Source organism: Sorex araneus, chromosome 4, assembly GCF_027595985.1.
Source record: "Sorex araneus isolate mSorAra2 chromosome 4, mSorAra2.pri, whole genome shotgun sequence".
Taxonomy (NCBI): Eukaryota; Metazoa; Chordata; class Mammalia; order Eulipotyphla; family Soricidae; genus Sorex; species Sorex araneus.
Window position 1 is genome coordinate 81,489,492 of NC_073305.1, and position 17,167 is coordinate 81,506,658.

The window sequence follows — 17,167 nt, forward strand, 5'->3', positions numbered from 1 at the left end:
ATTTTGTCTACAGTGAATAATGCTGCAACGAACACAAGGATACAAATGCCTTTTCTGAATTGAGTTTTGGGCCATTGGGATAGATGCCAAGAAGTGCAATTGCTGGGTAATATGAAAGTTTACTTCCTAGTTTTTGAGAGCCGTGTATAATGTTTTCCAATGAACCAGTGGAAATTACTACTAGCAGTAAATGAAGGTTCCTTTTCTCCCAAATTCATCCAACACGGGTTGTTTCTGTTCTCTGTGATGTGTGCCTGTCTCTGTATTTTGTATTTTCATTTTTCTGCTGATAATTGTGTTGCAGAGCAATTTTTCATATACCTTTTGGCCATATTTGAGAAAGTTTCTGTTCATCTGTTCTTTACATTTTTTTATGAGATTTGTTGGTTTTTTGAGTGTTTTCCCCCCAAATTTCTACTGCTGCTTTATGTATCTTATATATAAACACTTTGTCAGATGAATGGTAGGCAGATATTTTCTTCCAGTCTGTGAGATATCATTGTATTTTGGTGATGTTTTCCCATCTGTTTATCTTTGCTTCTGTTTGCTTGGCCATTGGCATTGAATCATTGAAGATGCCTCTAGATTCAAAGTCATTAAGTATTATACCTATGTTTTCCTCAGTATAGTCTATGGATTCTATGGATTCAAATCTTATATCTAGGTACTTAGTGAACTTTGATTTGGATTATTTATATAGTGTTCAAGAGGTGTCTGAGTTCATTTCTTTGCATGTGACCGGCATGTGACCAACCAATTTTCCCAACATCATTTGTTGAATAGATGTTTCTTTCTCCACTTTATAATTTCTGTTCCTCTGTCCAAGACTAGCTGTCCATGTACCTGAGGTTCAGTCTCTGGACTCTCAATTTTATTCCATTGGTCTCAGACTCTATCTTTATTCTGGCATCACAGTGTTTCCATTGCTACAGCTTCATAGTACAGTTTAAAGTTGGGGACATCTTTACATGACAGCTTCCTGCTCAGAGGCTCCAAAATATTAGAGGGAAGTTCTGGCTTATGCTCAGTGGATACTACGCAAAGAGCAGTTGAATGGTAGGGAAAATGAAATGCAGTTGCTTTTGCAGTAGAATCTGTAATTCAGTTTTTGTAGATCAGTCTTTAGATCCAAGAACAGAAGAAGTCAACATATTCAGGTTTTTCAGACTTCCTGAATTTGGGCCCTGTCAAAAAATGTGAATGGCTATGTACTTACCTCGTCCTCTTTGCCTACATCTTAAACACTCAGTCATTACTGCGTGGACAGTTCTGTTATTACTTTCAGACACAGGAGTTCTGAGATTATCTCTAGAACAGACTGCCTGGGAACAAGACCGACCACTTATTTAACTATCCAATTTTGGGGGTGTTGTTTTGGGGGCCAAACCTGGTGATGCTCAGGAGTTACTCCTAGCTCTACCCTCAGAATTATTCCTGGCAGTGCTTGGAGGACCATATGGGATGTTGGAGATTGAGTCCAGGTTGGTCCTGTATAAGGCAAATGCACTACTCATTATACTATAGCTCCAGCCCCAACTATCCATCTTAAAGAAGTTACTTATCTTCTCTGAGCCTTAGGTTCCATTAACCTCATAACCATAACCTCATTTCCATAACTTCATAAGGTTGTTGGAAGATTTAAGTAAACTGCACATGACACATATATCTTGATGATTATCTTAAGACCAAGAAATCTGAAGACATTAAGTTTAAATCCTGATTCCACCATCAAACAGCTGTGTGACCTTGGGGTTACTTAACTTCTCAGTGCCTTAATACTTACAAACCATATTGTGAGGGAAATAACTTCATACGGTTGCTCTGAGAATGAAATGACTGATATAGGTCAGGCCCTGGGAATAACCCTGGTGACCTAGCAAGTGCTTTTCCAACATAGGGCATCATGATAATCTGGGGCACCATTGCCAGCGCTGCCGAGGAACGTGTCTGCTGGAAGAATGCTGCTTGCTTCTTTTATACAAAAACCACCTACTTTCATCATATAGTAAGAGTTGCCATTGACTGACTTTGCTTCTGGGATCACTGCCTACTCCACAGTGCAGAAAGTGGGGTGTGGCCGTGAGGTGGACTTGCCTTGACCTGGTATGTCTTTACCTACTTGTCTTGCTCCCAGGAGGGTTCTCCTGTTACATCCTTTTCAATCATAGTCCCCTTCAAGACTCTGCAGAGCACCACCTCCTCAGTGTCTCTCTAGATGAGTTTGTACCTCCTGGCGTATGTCCTTCATCATGAAGTCAAAATACCTATGAACCCACCTAAGGCAGAGTTCCTTCTGCCTTCTGTGTGTCAGCCCTTCATTCTAAGTCTTACAAAACATATACTAAACTAATCCTTCGTAAGTTGTTCTCAACATCCCGTTGCAAACACTGTTAGTTGCTTGGTATTTTATATTTCATTCTCATGACTAAGACTTCTGCTGCTATCACTCACATTTCACTGAGAAGAAAGTACAGCCAACAGAGAGGTCCACAAATTTCCCTGAAGTGGGAAATTTCTCTTTTTATCTATAGCCCCTTTCTATCCCCTCCTCAAGGAGTTATATTAACATCCACAGAGGCTGGAGGAGGCACTATGTGCCCAACAGTTCATAAATATTCTTGGTGAAATGAATAGAAGAGCAATTCGTGGTGTCTGGAATTTCAAAATCCCAGTAGCGTCTGCATTTGCAAGGAGGTTTGTCACATTAGCTGCGCTGCAATGTAAAGGAAGTGGGAAGGAGCAAATCCAAAGCATCTGGCTGGTTCCTGCCGTTTCCCCTGGGGTCCCCTGGGGCTCTGAGCCAGGCTCTAGAAAAGGCTTTTCCTCGGAATTCCTGAAGCATCTCTCCAGGGAGTAAGGAGGCAAAAGCCACGGGGAAGTCACTCCTGCTCTTTTTTCATGGACTATGATCTGGGGTTACTACACCAGCCAAGAAGAAGACCCACCACTGAGGATCACTATTTTAAAATTGAGGTTTTTCATTTTCTCCTTTTCCCAGCAGGACTAAGGAAAGGAAAACTTGCTACAGGCCGTTGTACGGTAAATTCAAGGTTCATTCCCATTCTCAGGTTCAAAGCTTTGTAAGACTGGAACTTATCTGCCTTCCTTTGCTCGTCTGATGGAGTAGGGCAAAGAAAACTGCCCCCCCCCCCGAAAGAGCACATCCCTCAATGAAGAGTCCCCCTTTGTGAAATACTGATGGAAATACTGATTATTTGGTGGGGGTTGCAGGGGTATTGAGACATCCTCAATAGAGTTCAGGGATCCCCTGGCTATGTATCCAGGGGTCACTTCTAGCAGTGTGCAGGGAACCCAGGACTGAAATGTGGTCAATTGCATACAAAGCAAGTGCATTAGCCCTTGTACTATCTCTGAAGCCTGAGGATCACTGATTTTTAACTAATTTCCTGATTACTTTTGCAGTGATTGTCTGAGATTTTCAAGGGGGCACCTCTGCAAAGTGCTACTTCTTAATCTTGGTCACTTATTGCATTTTTTTATTATGCTGTGAGGATCGAAAAGTTTTATTGAGAATTTCCAACATTTGGTTTTGAGTCCTATCATCATTTGGACAATAGAGAGAATAAAAATCACTGAAAACAAAAAATACTGAAAACAGGATCACCTACAAGGTATCCCTGGTAGTAAGAATGAATATCTTTGTTCCTTCCTGATGCCAGAAGTGACAAGATCTGGGTTTCCCAGTCACGTGGCTCAGGTTCCAATAAGCCAAATACTGGCACCACACTGATAACTCACCCTCCACCTCCCATCTCTAGTGGAAACAATCATTCATTCACTCTAAGGCTCCTCTACTTTCAGATAAAAGTAGTCTCCTTGCTCTGTGCCAAGATATATCAGATGCCAGTGCTGTCTCTGGCAAGGGTGTGTGTGCAAGTGTGTCCAGCAGGTCTGGGACTCACCTTATCTTCCTGAATTCTCATGTGACCCCAATATGTCTTTAATTTTATATTTTATGCACTGAAAAGAAGCAACACTGGAGCAGAGATTCTGCCTGACTTACAATGCTCAGGTAAGTAACTTTATTTATTTATTTATTTTTGCTTTTCAGGTCACACCCAGCGATGCACAGGGGTCACTCCTGGCTCTGCACTCATGAATTACTCCTGGCAGTGCTGGGGGACCATATGGGATGCTGGGATTCGAACCCGGGTCGGCTGCTTGCAAGGCAAACGCCCTACCCGCTGTGCTATCACTCCAGTCCCTCAGCTAAGTAACTTCAGACAAGAAAGCAGAGCCTCCATTCACGTCTCTCTCTCTCTCTCTCTCTCTCTCTGAAGTCCATGTAGGGATCCCCAGATGGGGCCCAAGAGACAATGCCCAGCTCCCTTCAGAGGAATTTCCTGATGGATAAACTTCAACCGGAAGATGCAAGGTCACCAATTCCAGGAAAAGCCCCACCTATTGGGCATGATGATTTCATACAAATATGGCGGCAGTGGTGGTGATGGTGGTGGTGGTGGTGGTGGTGGTGGTGGGGTGTGTGTGTGTGTGTGTGTGTGTGTGTGTGCGTGCCTGTGTGTGTGTGTGTGTGTATGTGTGTGTTGGAATTGGGGAAGGTTGACATTCATCAGAAGTGGCTATAACTGCCAGGAGTAATTCTTGAGTGCAGAACCAGCAGTAAGGCTTGAGCATTGCCCGTGTGACCCCCCCACCCCCCAAAAAAAAAGCGGCTATAGATAGCCAGGAATGAAATGTGACATTTTATGTGTAGAAAAGAAAACTCTAGGACTTAATGGCTATCAAGGTAGCCCTGAAAGATCCAACTGCTGTTAAATCTCACCTGTCCTCCCTAAGACCTGCCAGTCAACACCCCTTTTCTTACCTGGAATTTGATGTCTTTGCTTCCAATTTGGATCATTTTTCTCAGCACTGATCTGTGAGAATTTGATAGCACTAGGTATGCTAGCACAGGCTTATTGGTTCTAAAACATGAACTTGTGTATTGTGCTCGTCAATACAGCTATAAAATCTTAAATGCTTGTTCTGTGCTAGTTAGAACGCTAAGGCATAGAGGCAAGGATAATCCTCACTGCGATATTTTAGGAAGATATGAGGATGAGAGGAAAATGTCAGGGAGATGAAGACTTATGACTACATTTCTAAAGCTAGCGAATGTCAGATCTTCAGACTCAAATGTTGTCCAAATTTAAAATCGATAGCCTGGCTGCTCAGACATATGTGCTGGTTGAAGCTGGGACACAGACCCCTTGTCAGAAACCCAAGGTCTGTGTCCCCTCCTAACTAGGACTTTCTGAATTAAAAATTGTCACTTTTAAGAAGTTTTCCATTTGGGGGCTGGAGCAGTAGTACAGAGAGTAGGGTATTTGCCTTGCATGCTACTGAGCTGGGTTCAATTCCCAGCATCCTATATGGTCACCAGAGCATGCCAGGAATAATTCCTGAGTGCAGAGGTGGGAGTAACTCCTGAGCACCACCGGGTGTGACCCAAAAAGAAAAAAAAAGTTTTCCATTTTGACCCATTTGCCTATTGAAGTCTGAGAAGTTTTATCAACACACTTCAGAACCCTCTTATTCCCATGCCAGGATGTATCTACATTATTCACAATTGCCAAGGGGTGAAAGCAAACTGTCTATGGATGGTTAAACAGATGAAGAAAATGTGGTCTATACATACAATGGATCATTACTCAACCTTAAGAAAGGAAGGAAATTCTGAGGCATATTACACCATAGTTACATTTTTAGAAAGTGAAATAAACCAGTCACAAAATTTCAAATAATGCTATTTGTGATTCCACTTATATGTGGTCTTTAGAAAAGCCCGAATCACAATAACAGAGAGCAGAAAGGAGGGGGTGAGAGACTGAGAGGAAGGGGCTATTATATAATAGGCAGTGATTTTTGAACATTGTATGCCCAAAACCTGGCTGTGAATAACTTTGTAGTTCACTGGTGCTTTCACAAAAGAAAATTTTGAAAAGAAAAAAATAAAAGTGAAAAACAAAAAAGCCTTGCAAGATCAGAGATGGCTGCACTGCATTAAGAAGATTGTTAGTCAACATTGCTGAACCATATGATTTAAAATGATCAAGATGACAAGCCCTGATGGGCATGGTCCCCAAATAGCAATGCCAAAAAGGTCAAGTCCCTAAGTTTTCTATTTATTTTATCACTATGTAAAGGAAAACTCATCACCACATGTCGAAAATAAAAGGGTAGAAGGAGATCTGAGACGGTACAGTAGGTGAGTCACTTACTTGCCTTGGCTGCTACTGAACTGAGTTTGAGCCCAAAGTTATATATGGTCCCGTGAGCTCCCCCAGGAGTGATCCCAGAGCACAGATGGTGTGATCCAAACACCATCAATAAATGAGTGGATAAATAAAGTAAAAAGGTAGGAAGGTCAGTTGGAGGAAGCTAGCACAGTATAAATTGAAAGGACGCCACTGTCCTTTCCTAAAGCTCTGCTCTGCCTTTAAGAGGAGGAAATATGTATCTGGAAGGGAGCTTAGAGGGAGCAAGAGAATTCTTTCAGGGCTGGCCATGCTTAAAATTTCCAGGAAAAGGAAGTCCAGATTCCATAAGCAATTCCTCTAGCCGGTCTGGTCCCCAAGCAGATGGGGATACAGAAAGTGTTCTATATTAGGGTCACCATTGGAAGGGGAAGTTTAGCAGAGTGGGAGGGGCAGCTATAACTGCCAGGAACCCAAGGAAGCTCTAACCCTGCTGCTGAAATGGGCTCACACACGGCTTTCTCCTCTTTTTCCTAGTGTAACTGGGTTCCTAGCCTAACTGGGTAGCCACAGGAAGGCTCAGTGTTTCTCTCTTCTGACAGGGGCAAACACTCCACAGGAGAGCACATCCTGAGTCCTAGAATTCAGAAGGAGACAATACAATGTAAATATCCTGACAGCAGAGAGCAAAAGAAAACATCTAGAAAGCCTAGGTAAAACAAACAAACAAAAGGCAGAAAAGAAGTAAAGGACCAAATTATAAAACCAAATTCTGAAAGTGAAAGGAAGCATTTAAAATGTGATCAAAAATGAAATACAAATGGCCAAAAGGCACATGAAAAAAAGGCACATGAAACATCGCTAGTCCTCAGGGAGATGCAAATAAAAACAGCAATGAGATATCATCTCACCACAGAGACTGGCACACATTCAAAAGAACAAAAGCAACCAGTGCTGGCATGGATGTGGGGAAAAAGAGACACTCTTTCACTGTTGGTGGGAATGCCAACTGGTCCAGCCTTTCTGGAAAACAATATGGACAGTCCTTCAAAAACTAGAAATTGAGCTTCCATATGACCCTGCAATACCACTTCTGGAAATATATCCCGAGGATGCAAAAAAGCACTGTAGAAATGACACATGTACCTATATGTTCACTGCAGCACTGTTCACAATAGCCAAAATCTGAAAACAACCCAAGTGCCCTAGAACAGATGATTGGTTAAAGAAACTTTGGACATCTACACAATGGAATACTATGCAGCTGTTAGGAAAGATGAAGTCATGAAATTTGCTTATAAATGGATAGACATGGAGAGTATCACGCTAAGTGAAATTAGTCACAAAGAGAGGGACAGACATAGAAGGACTGCACTCATTTGTGGAGTATAGAATAACATCACATGAGGCTGACACCCCAAGGACAATAGATAGATATAAGGCCCAGGAGGATTGCCCCATAGCTGGAAGACTGCGTCATGAGCAGAGGGGAGAAGGTGGGGGAATAGAGAAGGGATCACTAAGAAAATTATGGCTGGAGGAATCAGTCAGGATGGGAGATGCATGCCGAAAGTAGATAATGGACCAAACATGATGACCTCTCAGTGTCTGTGTCGCAAGCCATAATGCCCATAAGTAGAGAGTATGGGGAATAATATTTGCCATGGAGGCAGGGGGAGGGTGGGAAAGGGGGGGTATACTAGAGATATTCGTGGCGGGGGGGAATGTGCACTGGTGGAAGGATGGGTGTTTGATCATTGTGTGATTGTAACCCAAATATGAAAGCTTGTAATTATCTCACGGTGATTCAATAAAATTAAAAAAAAAAGAATGAATAAGCTTTACTTCAGTAATTAATGTCAGATTGACTTAGAAAAGGGGGGAAAAACCTCTCAAATACATATTGTTTACAGAAAACTAATAAAGCAAAGTGATGTGTTTATTTATTAAAAATAAATAAAAGGCAAAGATAAGATCAGTTTATAATAAAAAAACAGGATTAACATTTATAATAGATGACTGGGACCAGAGCGATAGTACAGCAGGAAGGGTGTTTGTCTTGCACACAGTCAACCCTGGTTCAATCCCCAGCATACCATAATGTTCCCCAAGCACTGCCAGGAGTGATTCCTGAGTGCGAGCCAGGAGTAACCCCTGAGCATTTCTGGGTGTGGCAAAAAAATTGAAAAAACCCCAAACAATTATAATAGATGACAAAGAGTTAAAATCAAGAAGTATGGAGCAAGACAAAAGACATTTGACCAATAAAGCTCCAAAATGCCTTCAGAGTGAATAAAATAGTAATAGAATACTTTTCAAAAATCCAATAGAAAAGTACTTTTATAGGAGGAGAAACACATTGATAACTTATTTATTATATTAAAAACATTTTTCTAAGACATAGTATAAATACTAGCTACCTTAATTCTCCTAGCATTAATTGGAAATAGGTACAATTATTATTGTTGTTGCTTCAGAGAGATGGTTCCATCAATTCCCTAGTCATGATTTGTACTGGTGTACAGAGTAGCCTAAGGAAGTAATAGTACAATAATTCCTATACGGAATAGGGAGTTCTTATTATCTTCATAGTCACCTACACTCATTAACTTCCCAAATAGAAAGTGACCTAAATAACTGTCAACAAAAATGCCTAGATAAAAAATGCCTAGATTTATGCCCCCTTCAAACTACACAAATCTGTAATTGTGACACACAAATTAACACCTTTTAGAATGTGTGTTTGGTGCTTATGTTAAAGGAAACTTTTGAGAGCATATGTCCTGCTCAATTATTAAAATCTGCTTTCTAATTATTGTCAGTTTCACAGGTGCCGGGGTTATTTCCCTGGAAGATACAAAGCTATTCCCTTGATACTACAACAGATTTGAGAGTATATCAATTTTAGCCCAATAAACTAATATCTATTTATATTCACTGCACACTCCCTTGCCATTTGTGACTTTTCCCATAGGACTAAATTTTTTTAATGCATTTTCCGTTTATGACATTCCTAGGAAATCAGAAAAAGGTGGCAGAAAAATATAGCAGGCATGAATTTACTCACCACAGGATGAACAATAGACTCTAAATTCAAGTTCAGTGTAGCTTGGGAAGAATAAATCACAATAAAGATGAAGCACAATGTCGTTTTCCTGGGGGATTTCATTTCTTCACGTTTGACTGGCTTTACCTAAAATGGAAATATGATGACTTAGAGACAAAGCAATGTATATTATCAAACATGGAAAGAACTAGCAAACCCTGTCACAAAGATTATGATTCAAGCAGTCCTTTTCAATGAGGGGAGAAAGGAAGGGGTATAGTGAGATTGGTTTTGGAATATTGAATGTAGTAAATATTGAACAACTTTTTAAAAATTAAATTAAATTTCAAAAATAAAAATAAATAAATAAAAATTTTAAAAACTAAAAGGAAGCGGCATCAACATTTGTACTACATACAGTAATTTCTACAACCAGACACTTGGGGTGAGGAAATGATATCATCAAGAAGGGGGGGGGAAAGAGGGATTGAGGATGGCACCTGTAAACAGAGCAAAGGTAGCTGATGTTTCAGGACATCACCTATATCCACAGGAGTTATAGTGGAAGTGAAGGGGAGGTGCCAGGTAATCTAGTTAATTTTATTGGTCATATTAAAACTAGTCACCAAAAAGGTAAGATGTCAGAACAGGCAGACAACGAAAAAAAGCTGGGTGTGGGTAGGAAAAAGTAAGAGATAAAAGGAAGCCCCCATCTAAGAAACTGCCTCCTTGTTTTTTCTTTTGTTTTACATTTTCTGGGCTGGAACCATAGCACAGCGGGTAGGGCGTTTGCCTTGCACTTGGCTGACCCAGGTTCGATTTCTCCACCCCTCTTGGAGAGCCTGGCAAGCTACCGAGAGTATCTCGCCTGCACGGCAGAGCCTGGCAAGCTACCCGTGGTGTATTCCATATGCCAAAAACAGTAGCATCAAGTCTCATATGGAGATGTTATGGAGATGTTATTGGTGCCCACTCAAGCAAATCGATGAACAACGGGATGACAGTGACTTATTTTTTCTATTTTTATTGAATCATCATGAGAGAGAACATTACAAAATTGTTCAGGTTTGCATTTCAAGGTGCCACTTTGACTCCACATGTGAGCTCCGATAGACGGCAGCCTCTTTTTGTCCCCTCATCAGTACCCAGGGGAAGGCAGGACATATTGTTGCGACTGAAGAACCAAGGAAAGCCAACGGGGCAGGGAATCACTGGACTCCAACCCTGGAAAGACCCAACAAATGATTGCAGATAAGCAAACCCCAAAAGAGCACAGGGGTCCCAGGGTTCTAGTTGCAGATAAAGAAGGGCATAGGGACAAGATCAGGTCATGTACACTGGAGTCAGTGGACAGTGTCAGGTCTAGAGAAAGCACTACGTACATACACTGCAAAAAGAATAGAACTAGACATTGAGGAGGGATGTAGATCTCTCTATTTATACTGAACAATAAACTATAACTTTTTTGGAGGGGGAGGAGGACCACACCTGGTAGTTCTCAGGGCTTACTACTAGCTCTGTATTTAGGAATCATTCCTGGTGCACTCAAGGAACCATACGGGATCTCCGGGAGCAAATCTGGATTGACTGTATGGGCGACAAACATCCTACCCATTGTACTCTACTGCGACCTCTAAACTATGATTTCTTAAGCACCTTCAGTTTTGTATATAAATCTTCCATATACAAAACTCAAGAACCCACAAGTGTGTGTCTGGGGGGGTAGGCAGGGGAGCTAAGGGTAGGTAGGATAGAGAAGAAACCAGTATGACAATAATAGATGGGAATGATCACACTGGACAAGATCTGAAGTTAAAAGTAAGGAAGGAATATTCTTGATAACTTTTTAGTATCAATATTGCAAACCACAATGATGCCCAAAAGGAAACAAAAGGAGAGAGAGAGAGAGAGTGAGAGAGAGAGAGAGAGAGAGAAAGGGAGAGAGAGAGGTGCCTGCTATAGAAGCAGGCAGAGGGTGGGGGTGGGGGTGATGGGAGGGAACCTGGGGACACTGGTGCTGGGGAAACGTACACTGGTGGAGGGATGGGTGTTGGAATACTGTATGACTGAAATCCAATCATGAACAGCTTTGTAATGATCTATCTCACAGTGATTCAATAAAAAGGTTAAAAAAAAGATATGACATATTCTGTAAAAAAAAAAAACATGAGCTAAGGAATCAATCCACTGTCATGATTATAGGAAGAGGGGAAAAAAGGAAAAGAGAAGTGTGAAGGAGGTGGAAAGAGAAATCAAGAAAAAAGCAGGTCAGATCTACTATACACTAAGTTGGTGATTTAGTGCACATGCTATACCAACAAACAGCGCCAGTGACATGGTAACAATGATTACCATGGCTGCCTCCATATGTGCTGATATTGTCAATTCTGTTCGATCTTATCTCACCCAGTTTTTTTGTAATTCTTGTAGTAATCAATTAAATTAATTTCATGACCACAATTAATAGGCTCTGACTCATCGCTACAGAAAATATTGAACTAAGTCATAAAAATATGAATTGTATTCCAGTCTTATTATACTATAGAATATTAGTGTCATAATCATTCCCATTTTATATATTGATTTTTTAGGTGAATTTATCGTTACAGTTATGAAATAAGAAGTTTTCCAGTGACCAGATGGCTCATTGTTGCATTGAAAAAGTAGTGTATCAGATGAAATAATCTCAACCCTGATGGATCTCAGGACCACTTGGAGAGACAACTTGATAGAGACTTCTTTCCTGACTGACTCTTCTTTCTTTGTGCCTATATTGTGTATACTAAAAAACAAAATTGGATATGATAGGATACTCCAAATGGAACTAACTGATTCCTGGAGTAAGCTTCTTATCTTCCCTGAGTCCCAGTTTTTCCATCTATGGGATAGGGGTAATTATACCCTTTCAATTGTCTCACAAAATTGCCTGAGGCCATTGAAAGCCTGCCAGAGCTCCTAGGCTGCAGGCAGCAATGTCATCCCCCTGATTGTTAGTGGAATCCAGAGGGCAGCCAGCAGGAAGGGCAGGCCTTGGCCCTGGCAGAGCAGAGAGTGCCAAGAGACTGTAGCCAGGATAACCACAGAGGCTAGCCAAGAGGTATGTGCCAAGGAGAACTGCATTTCAATCACCAGATGCCAGTGGGCTCCTTATCCTCTTCCCCAGTGGCAAAAAAAAGGAAGTGTAAGGCCCTGGAAAACTGACCCAATTTGCAAATTTGGCCATCAGATACATTTTTAAAGAATTCTGTAACTCAACGAATTTTGGAAAATGCTTTGCGATTTGGGTTATGAGAATAGATGTTTAAGAGCAGACGCATGTTCTGTAGGGAAACCACAGCAAGGCATAGCTTAGTTCCCTTAGGAATTTTTCCTCCCTTGTTTTTTTAAAAAAGCAGACTTTTGTGGGGATTAGACAGGATTATTTTACCCATGAGAGCAATTGTGCACCTAGAATCAATCAGCTATTCAGGGAGGACCTTAATCTTCTCAGACCTGAAAGTTTACTGTTCTAAAGGGTTGCATATTGAGGCAAATCAAATGAGAGAGATTCAAAGACCAAAAATTCAAGAACCCTCCTTAGTATGTGGTCTCCAGAGGAGAACTCACATATTCCTAGAGAGACTAGAGTGGATTCTGTATCTTTCTTTTCATCATTTCCCAATTATTTATGTTTGTTTGCTTGCTTATAGTGTCATAGTAAGAGTTACAAAAGTCCCAAATAGTCATGTCTGGCGCTATAAAGCATGAGTTAATACCAATATTTTCCACTGTCCAAATTTCCCCCAGTAATAGAACTGGAGCGATAGCACAGCAGGTAGGGCATTTGCTTTGCACGAAGCCGAACCTGGTTCAATTCCTCTGTCCCTCTCTGAGAGCCCGGCAAGCTACCTAGAGTATCCCGCCCGCATAGCAGAGCCTGGCAAGCTACCCGCCGCCATATTCAATATGCCCAAAACAGTAGCAACAAGTCTCACAATGGAGACATTACTGGTGCCAGTTCGAGCAAATCGATGAGCAACAAGATGACAGTGACAGTGATACAGGTAATAGATATGGTTATCATTGATTAAATTAGCATTCTTCTCTCTGCTTACTTATTTGGTAGAAACAAAATCACAAATCAATAGACATGGAGATGCAGGGTGTATGGCTACTGTGGATCCCCACTGCGGAAAAAGAGAACAGCTGTGTATAGACTTTGGTTAGAGACCTGGGGAGGGGTTCTCCACCAGAAAGGCTAATTTAAGGAAAAAGCTATTTTAAAAACAGTCAAGGGCCAGAGAGAGAGCATAAGTGGCAGAGCACATATCTAGTATGCCCGAGGTTCTGTGTCCATTCATGCATCATGAGAACTCCAAGTGCCATATAACACTAATGGTCCCTGAACACTGCACCACCAAGCCTGTCCAAGCAGTCTGAGCATCACTGGAATTAGCCCTCGGTCCTCTTGCACAAATGAATTATTAAAAAATTAACATCAGCTGATATAGACTCCATCCTGGGCAACCCCACATGGTCCTCTGATCCTGCCTAGAGCGATTACGGAGCTAAGAGTAAGCCCTGAGCACCACCGGGCACGGCCCCAAAACCCAAAAAAAGAAAAAAATGATGCAAATATGAAGTAAAGCGAGTCAGGAGAAGAGGGACATATACAGAATGGTCTCTCTCAAATGCAGGATGTAAAGAAACAAAGTAGTACCACTGTAGCACTGCCAATTTGCTGGAGTGGGCACCAGTAATGTCTCCATTGTGAGACTTGTTGTTATTGTTTTTGGCATATTGAATATGTCACGGGTAGCTTGCCAGGCTCTGCCATGTGGATGGGATACTCTTGGTAGTTTTCCGGGCTCTCCAAGAAGGACAGAGGAATCGAATCCGGGTCTGTAGCGTGCAAGGCAAACACCCTACCTGCTGTGCTATCGCTCCAGGCTATAAAGAAACAAAGTAAGAGAACAATAAATGGACAAAGTCAACACAACCAGAGAGCTGGTCTACAGAACTGATCTTATGAGGTAGAAGGTCAGGAGGCTGAAGAAGGGACCTTGAAACGTGGTGGCTGGAAGTAGACACCCAGATGGAGGGTGTGGTGTTGAAATGTTGTATGCATGAAACCTTACCATGAACAAACAGCTTTGTAAATCACTGAGCCTCAAATTAAAAATTAAAAAAAATTAACATCATTAAAATCTGTTAAAACAACCTATTAAAACTAACAACATTAGCACCAATAGCGGGAAACCAAATGGCATGAGTCTACTCCAGCAAAACATTGATACCAGCTATAAGGGATGGGGACAGACCTAAATGCAAACATTTCCTTCTACATCAAGAATCTTTCATAACTCAATCACAAATAACTTTAACTCTGTAATTCATGGTGTAGCACTGTCGTCCTGTTGTTCATCGATTTGCTTGAGTGGGCACCAGTAAAGTCTCCATTGTGAGACTTGTTGTTACTGTTTTTGGTATCTCGAGTACTCCACGGGTAGCTTGTCAGGCTTTGCCGTGCAGTGGGGATACTCTTGGTAGCTTGGACTTTCCAAAGGGGAAGAGGAATTGAACCCAGTCAGCTGCATGCAAAGCAAATGCCCTACCTGCTGTGCTATCACTCCAGTCAAGATGTGAGGGCGATCTGGCTACAACAGATTGATTGATACAATCAATCAATCACTGGTTGATTCAACTGATCTGGCTGGCTAGGCAGGTGTCCCCTTCCTCCCTCACCGCTCCATGTGCGTCCTTCCCAAAGCTGCGCGCTCCATGGAAGAGGACGGCCTTCCCTGAATAGAGACCAACCAGTCTTGGTCGGGGGTATACGAGTAGCTGCACTCCCCTGCTAGAACCTCCAAAACAGCTCTTAATTCATGGTGATTCAATGTAAATTTTTTTAAAAATCATCATTTATTAATCTTCAACCTTATAGCCATTCTCATCTCAATGGAAGTCAGTGGAGGCTGTTTAACTTGGCTAATAAGGGGGAAAAATCCAAATCTGTCCTTTTCAAAGCACTCAGCAACATTCTGAACTCAAGACAATATGTCTTTGGTAAGGCTCCCTTAACTGTAAATCCCCTAGCTTATAAATATTTAATTCACTAGAATGCAGTTCATATTTATTTTACATCCCTGAGCAAGACAGCCAATAACTAAGAGTCACAAAAACAGAGGCAGAGAAATAAAATCATATCAATCCCCTTTTCTTTCTCCTCTTAAATTACAAGTTCTGAACACTGCCAAACTCATCAAGTTGTATGAATCTTAGAAAGAGCTGGGAGAGATGATCTCACACCCACCACTCCATCGGTGATGAGCAACTTCCTGGCCTCCTCTGACTCTTCCTCTTCTCCTGTCTGTGACATTAGAAGAAAAAGAGTGTAAAGTAATTCCTACAATAATATGCCAGGAATAAGTCATCTGGATTCTCAGCAGTGCTCCATTGAAAGGATGAGGGTGTGGGTTCCTTGAAGCAGTCTGTTTCGACAGACATCGTCTCATGGAGTGATTTTCATCAGGACTTGCTATTGTTACTCCAGCCTGAAACATATCTAGAAACTGTGCTACCAAACCTTAGAAATAACCAGTTCTCTCCATCAGCTGCTTTTCTGGAAATCTTTCATCAGCCTGGGTCTACCCAGGCTTTACTGAGGGGTGGAGGAGAGAGAAGGAGTAAACCAACTTATTTTTGTGCAAGGTCAGAATATGCTCTTAAAATGACATGTGATGATGGCCACTTAAGCCTGTATTGCAAACCACAACACCCAAAGGGAAAGAGAGAGTAAAAGGAAATGCGCCTGCTACAGAGGCAGGGGGAGGTGGCTGGCAGGGGAGGGGTAGGGGCAGGGGTGATACTGGAAACATTGGTGGTGGAGAATGGGCACTGGTGGAGAGATGGGTACTTGATCATTGTATGACTGAAACGTAAGCATGAAAGTTCATAAGTCTGTAACTATACCTTAGTGATTCATTTTTAAAAAATGACAGACATCTGCACTTGTATGTTCATTGCTGCACTGTTTACAATAGCCAAAATCTGGTAAAAACCTGAGTATCCAAGAACAGATGACTGGTTAAAGAAACTTTAGTACATCTACACAGTGGAATACTATGCAGCTCTTAGAAAAGATGAATTCATGAAATTTGCATGTAAGTGGATCAACATGGAAAGTATCATTTTAAGTGAAATGAGTTAGAAAGAGAGGGACAGACATAGAAAGATTGCACTCATCTGTGGAATATAAAGTAACAGAATGGGAGAGTAATACCCAAGGATAGTAGAGATAAGGAGCAGGAGGTTTACTCCATGGCTTGGAAGCCAGCCTCAAATGCTGGGGGAAAGGCAGCTCTGATAGAGAAGGGAACACTAAGTAAAGGGTTTTTGGAGGATTGGGAGCTCGGGTTGGAAGATGCGTGCCGAATGTAGACTATAAATCGAACACAATGGACACTCAATGCCTCTATTGCAAACTACAACACCCAAAAGGAGAAAGGAAACAAAAGGGAATGCCCTGCCACAGAGGCAGGGATGGGGAGGGGGGGATGAGTTGGGGATGATGGGAGGGATACTGGGATCATTGGTGGTGAAAAATGGGCACTGGTGGAGGGATAGGTACTCGATCATTGTATGACTGAAACGCAAGTGCGAAAGTGAGAAAGTTTGTAAGTCTGTAACTGTACCTCACAGTGATTCACTAATAATTTTTATAAAGAATTAAGGTAGGAAAATGAACACACAAAAAATTTAATTAATAAATAAATAAAAATAAAATGACATGTGATGTCTGATGGACTGGAGCAATAGCACAGTGGTGAGCGGTTGCCTTTCACCGGGCCAACCCATGTTCGATTCCTCCGCCCCTCTCAGAGAGCCCGGCAAGCTATTGAGAGTATTGCGCCCGCATGGCAGA

General features: G+C 41.7%; 1 protein-coding gene across 5 annotated transcripts in view; it reads right to left on the bottom strand.

Moving 5' to 3' along the window:
* ADGRF5 (adhesion G protein-coupled receptor F5) overlaps nt 1-17,167 on the bottom strand; it is a 118,706-nt gene that overhangs the window by 47,758 nt on the left and 53,781 nt on the right. For all 5 annotated transcript variants that reach the window (XM_055136267.1, XM_004605840.2, XM_055136268.1 and 2 more), the window contains exon 2: nt 9,286-9,411. In XM_055136267.1, coding sequence (XP_054992242.1) covers nt 9,286-9,387 — 102 coding nt within the window. In that variant the 5' untranslated portion in view covers nt 9,388-9,411. The remainder of the gene's footprint in view (nt 1-9,285; nt 9,412-17,167) is intronic.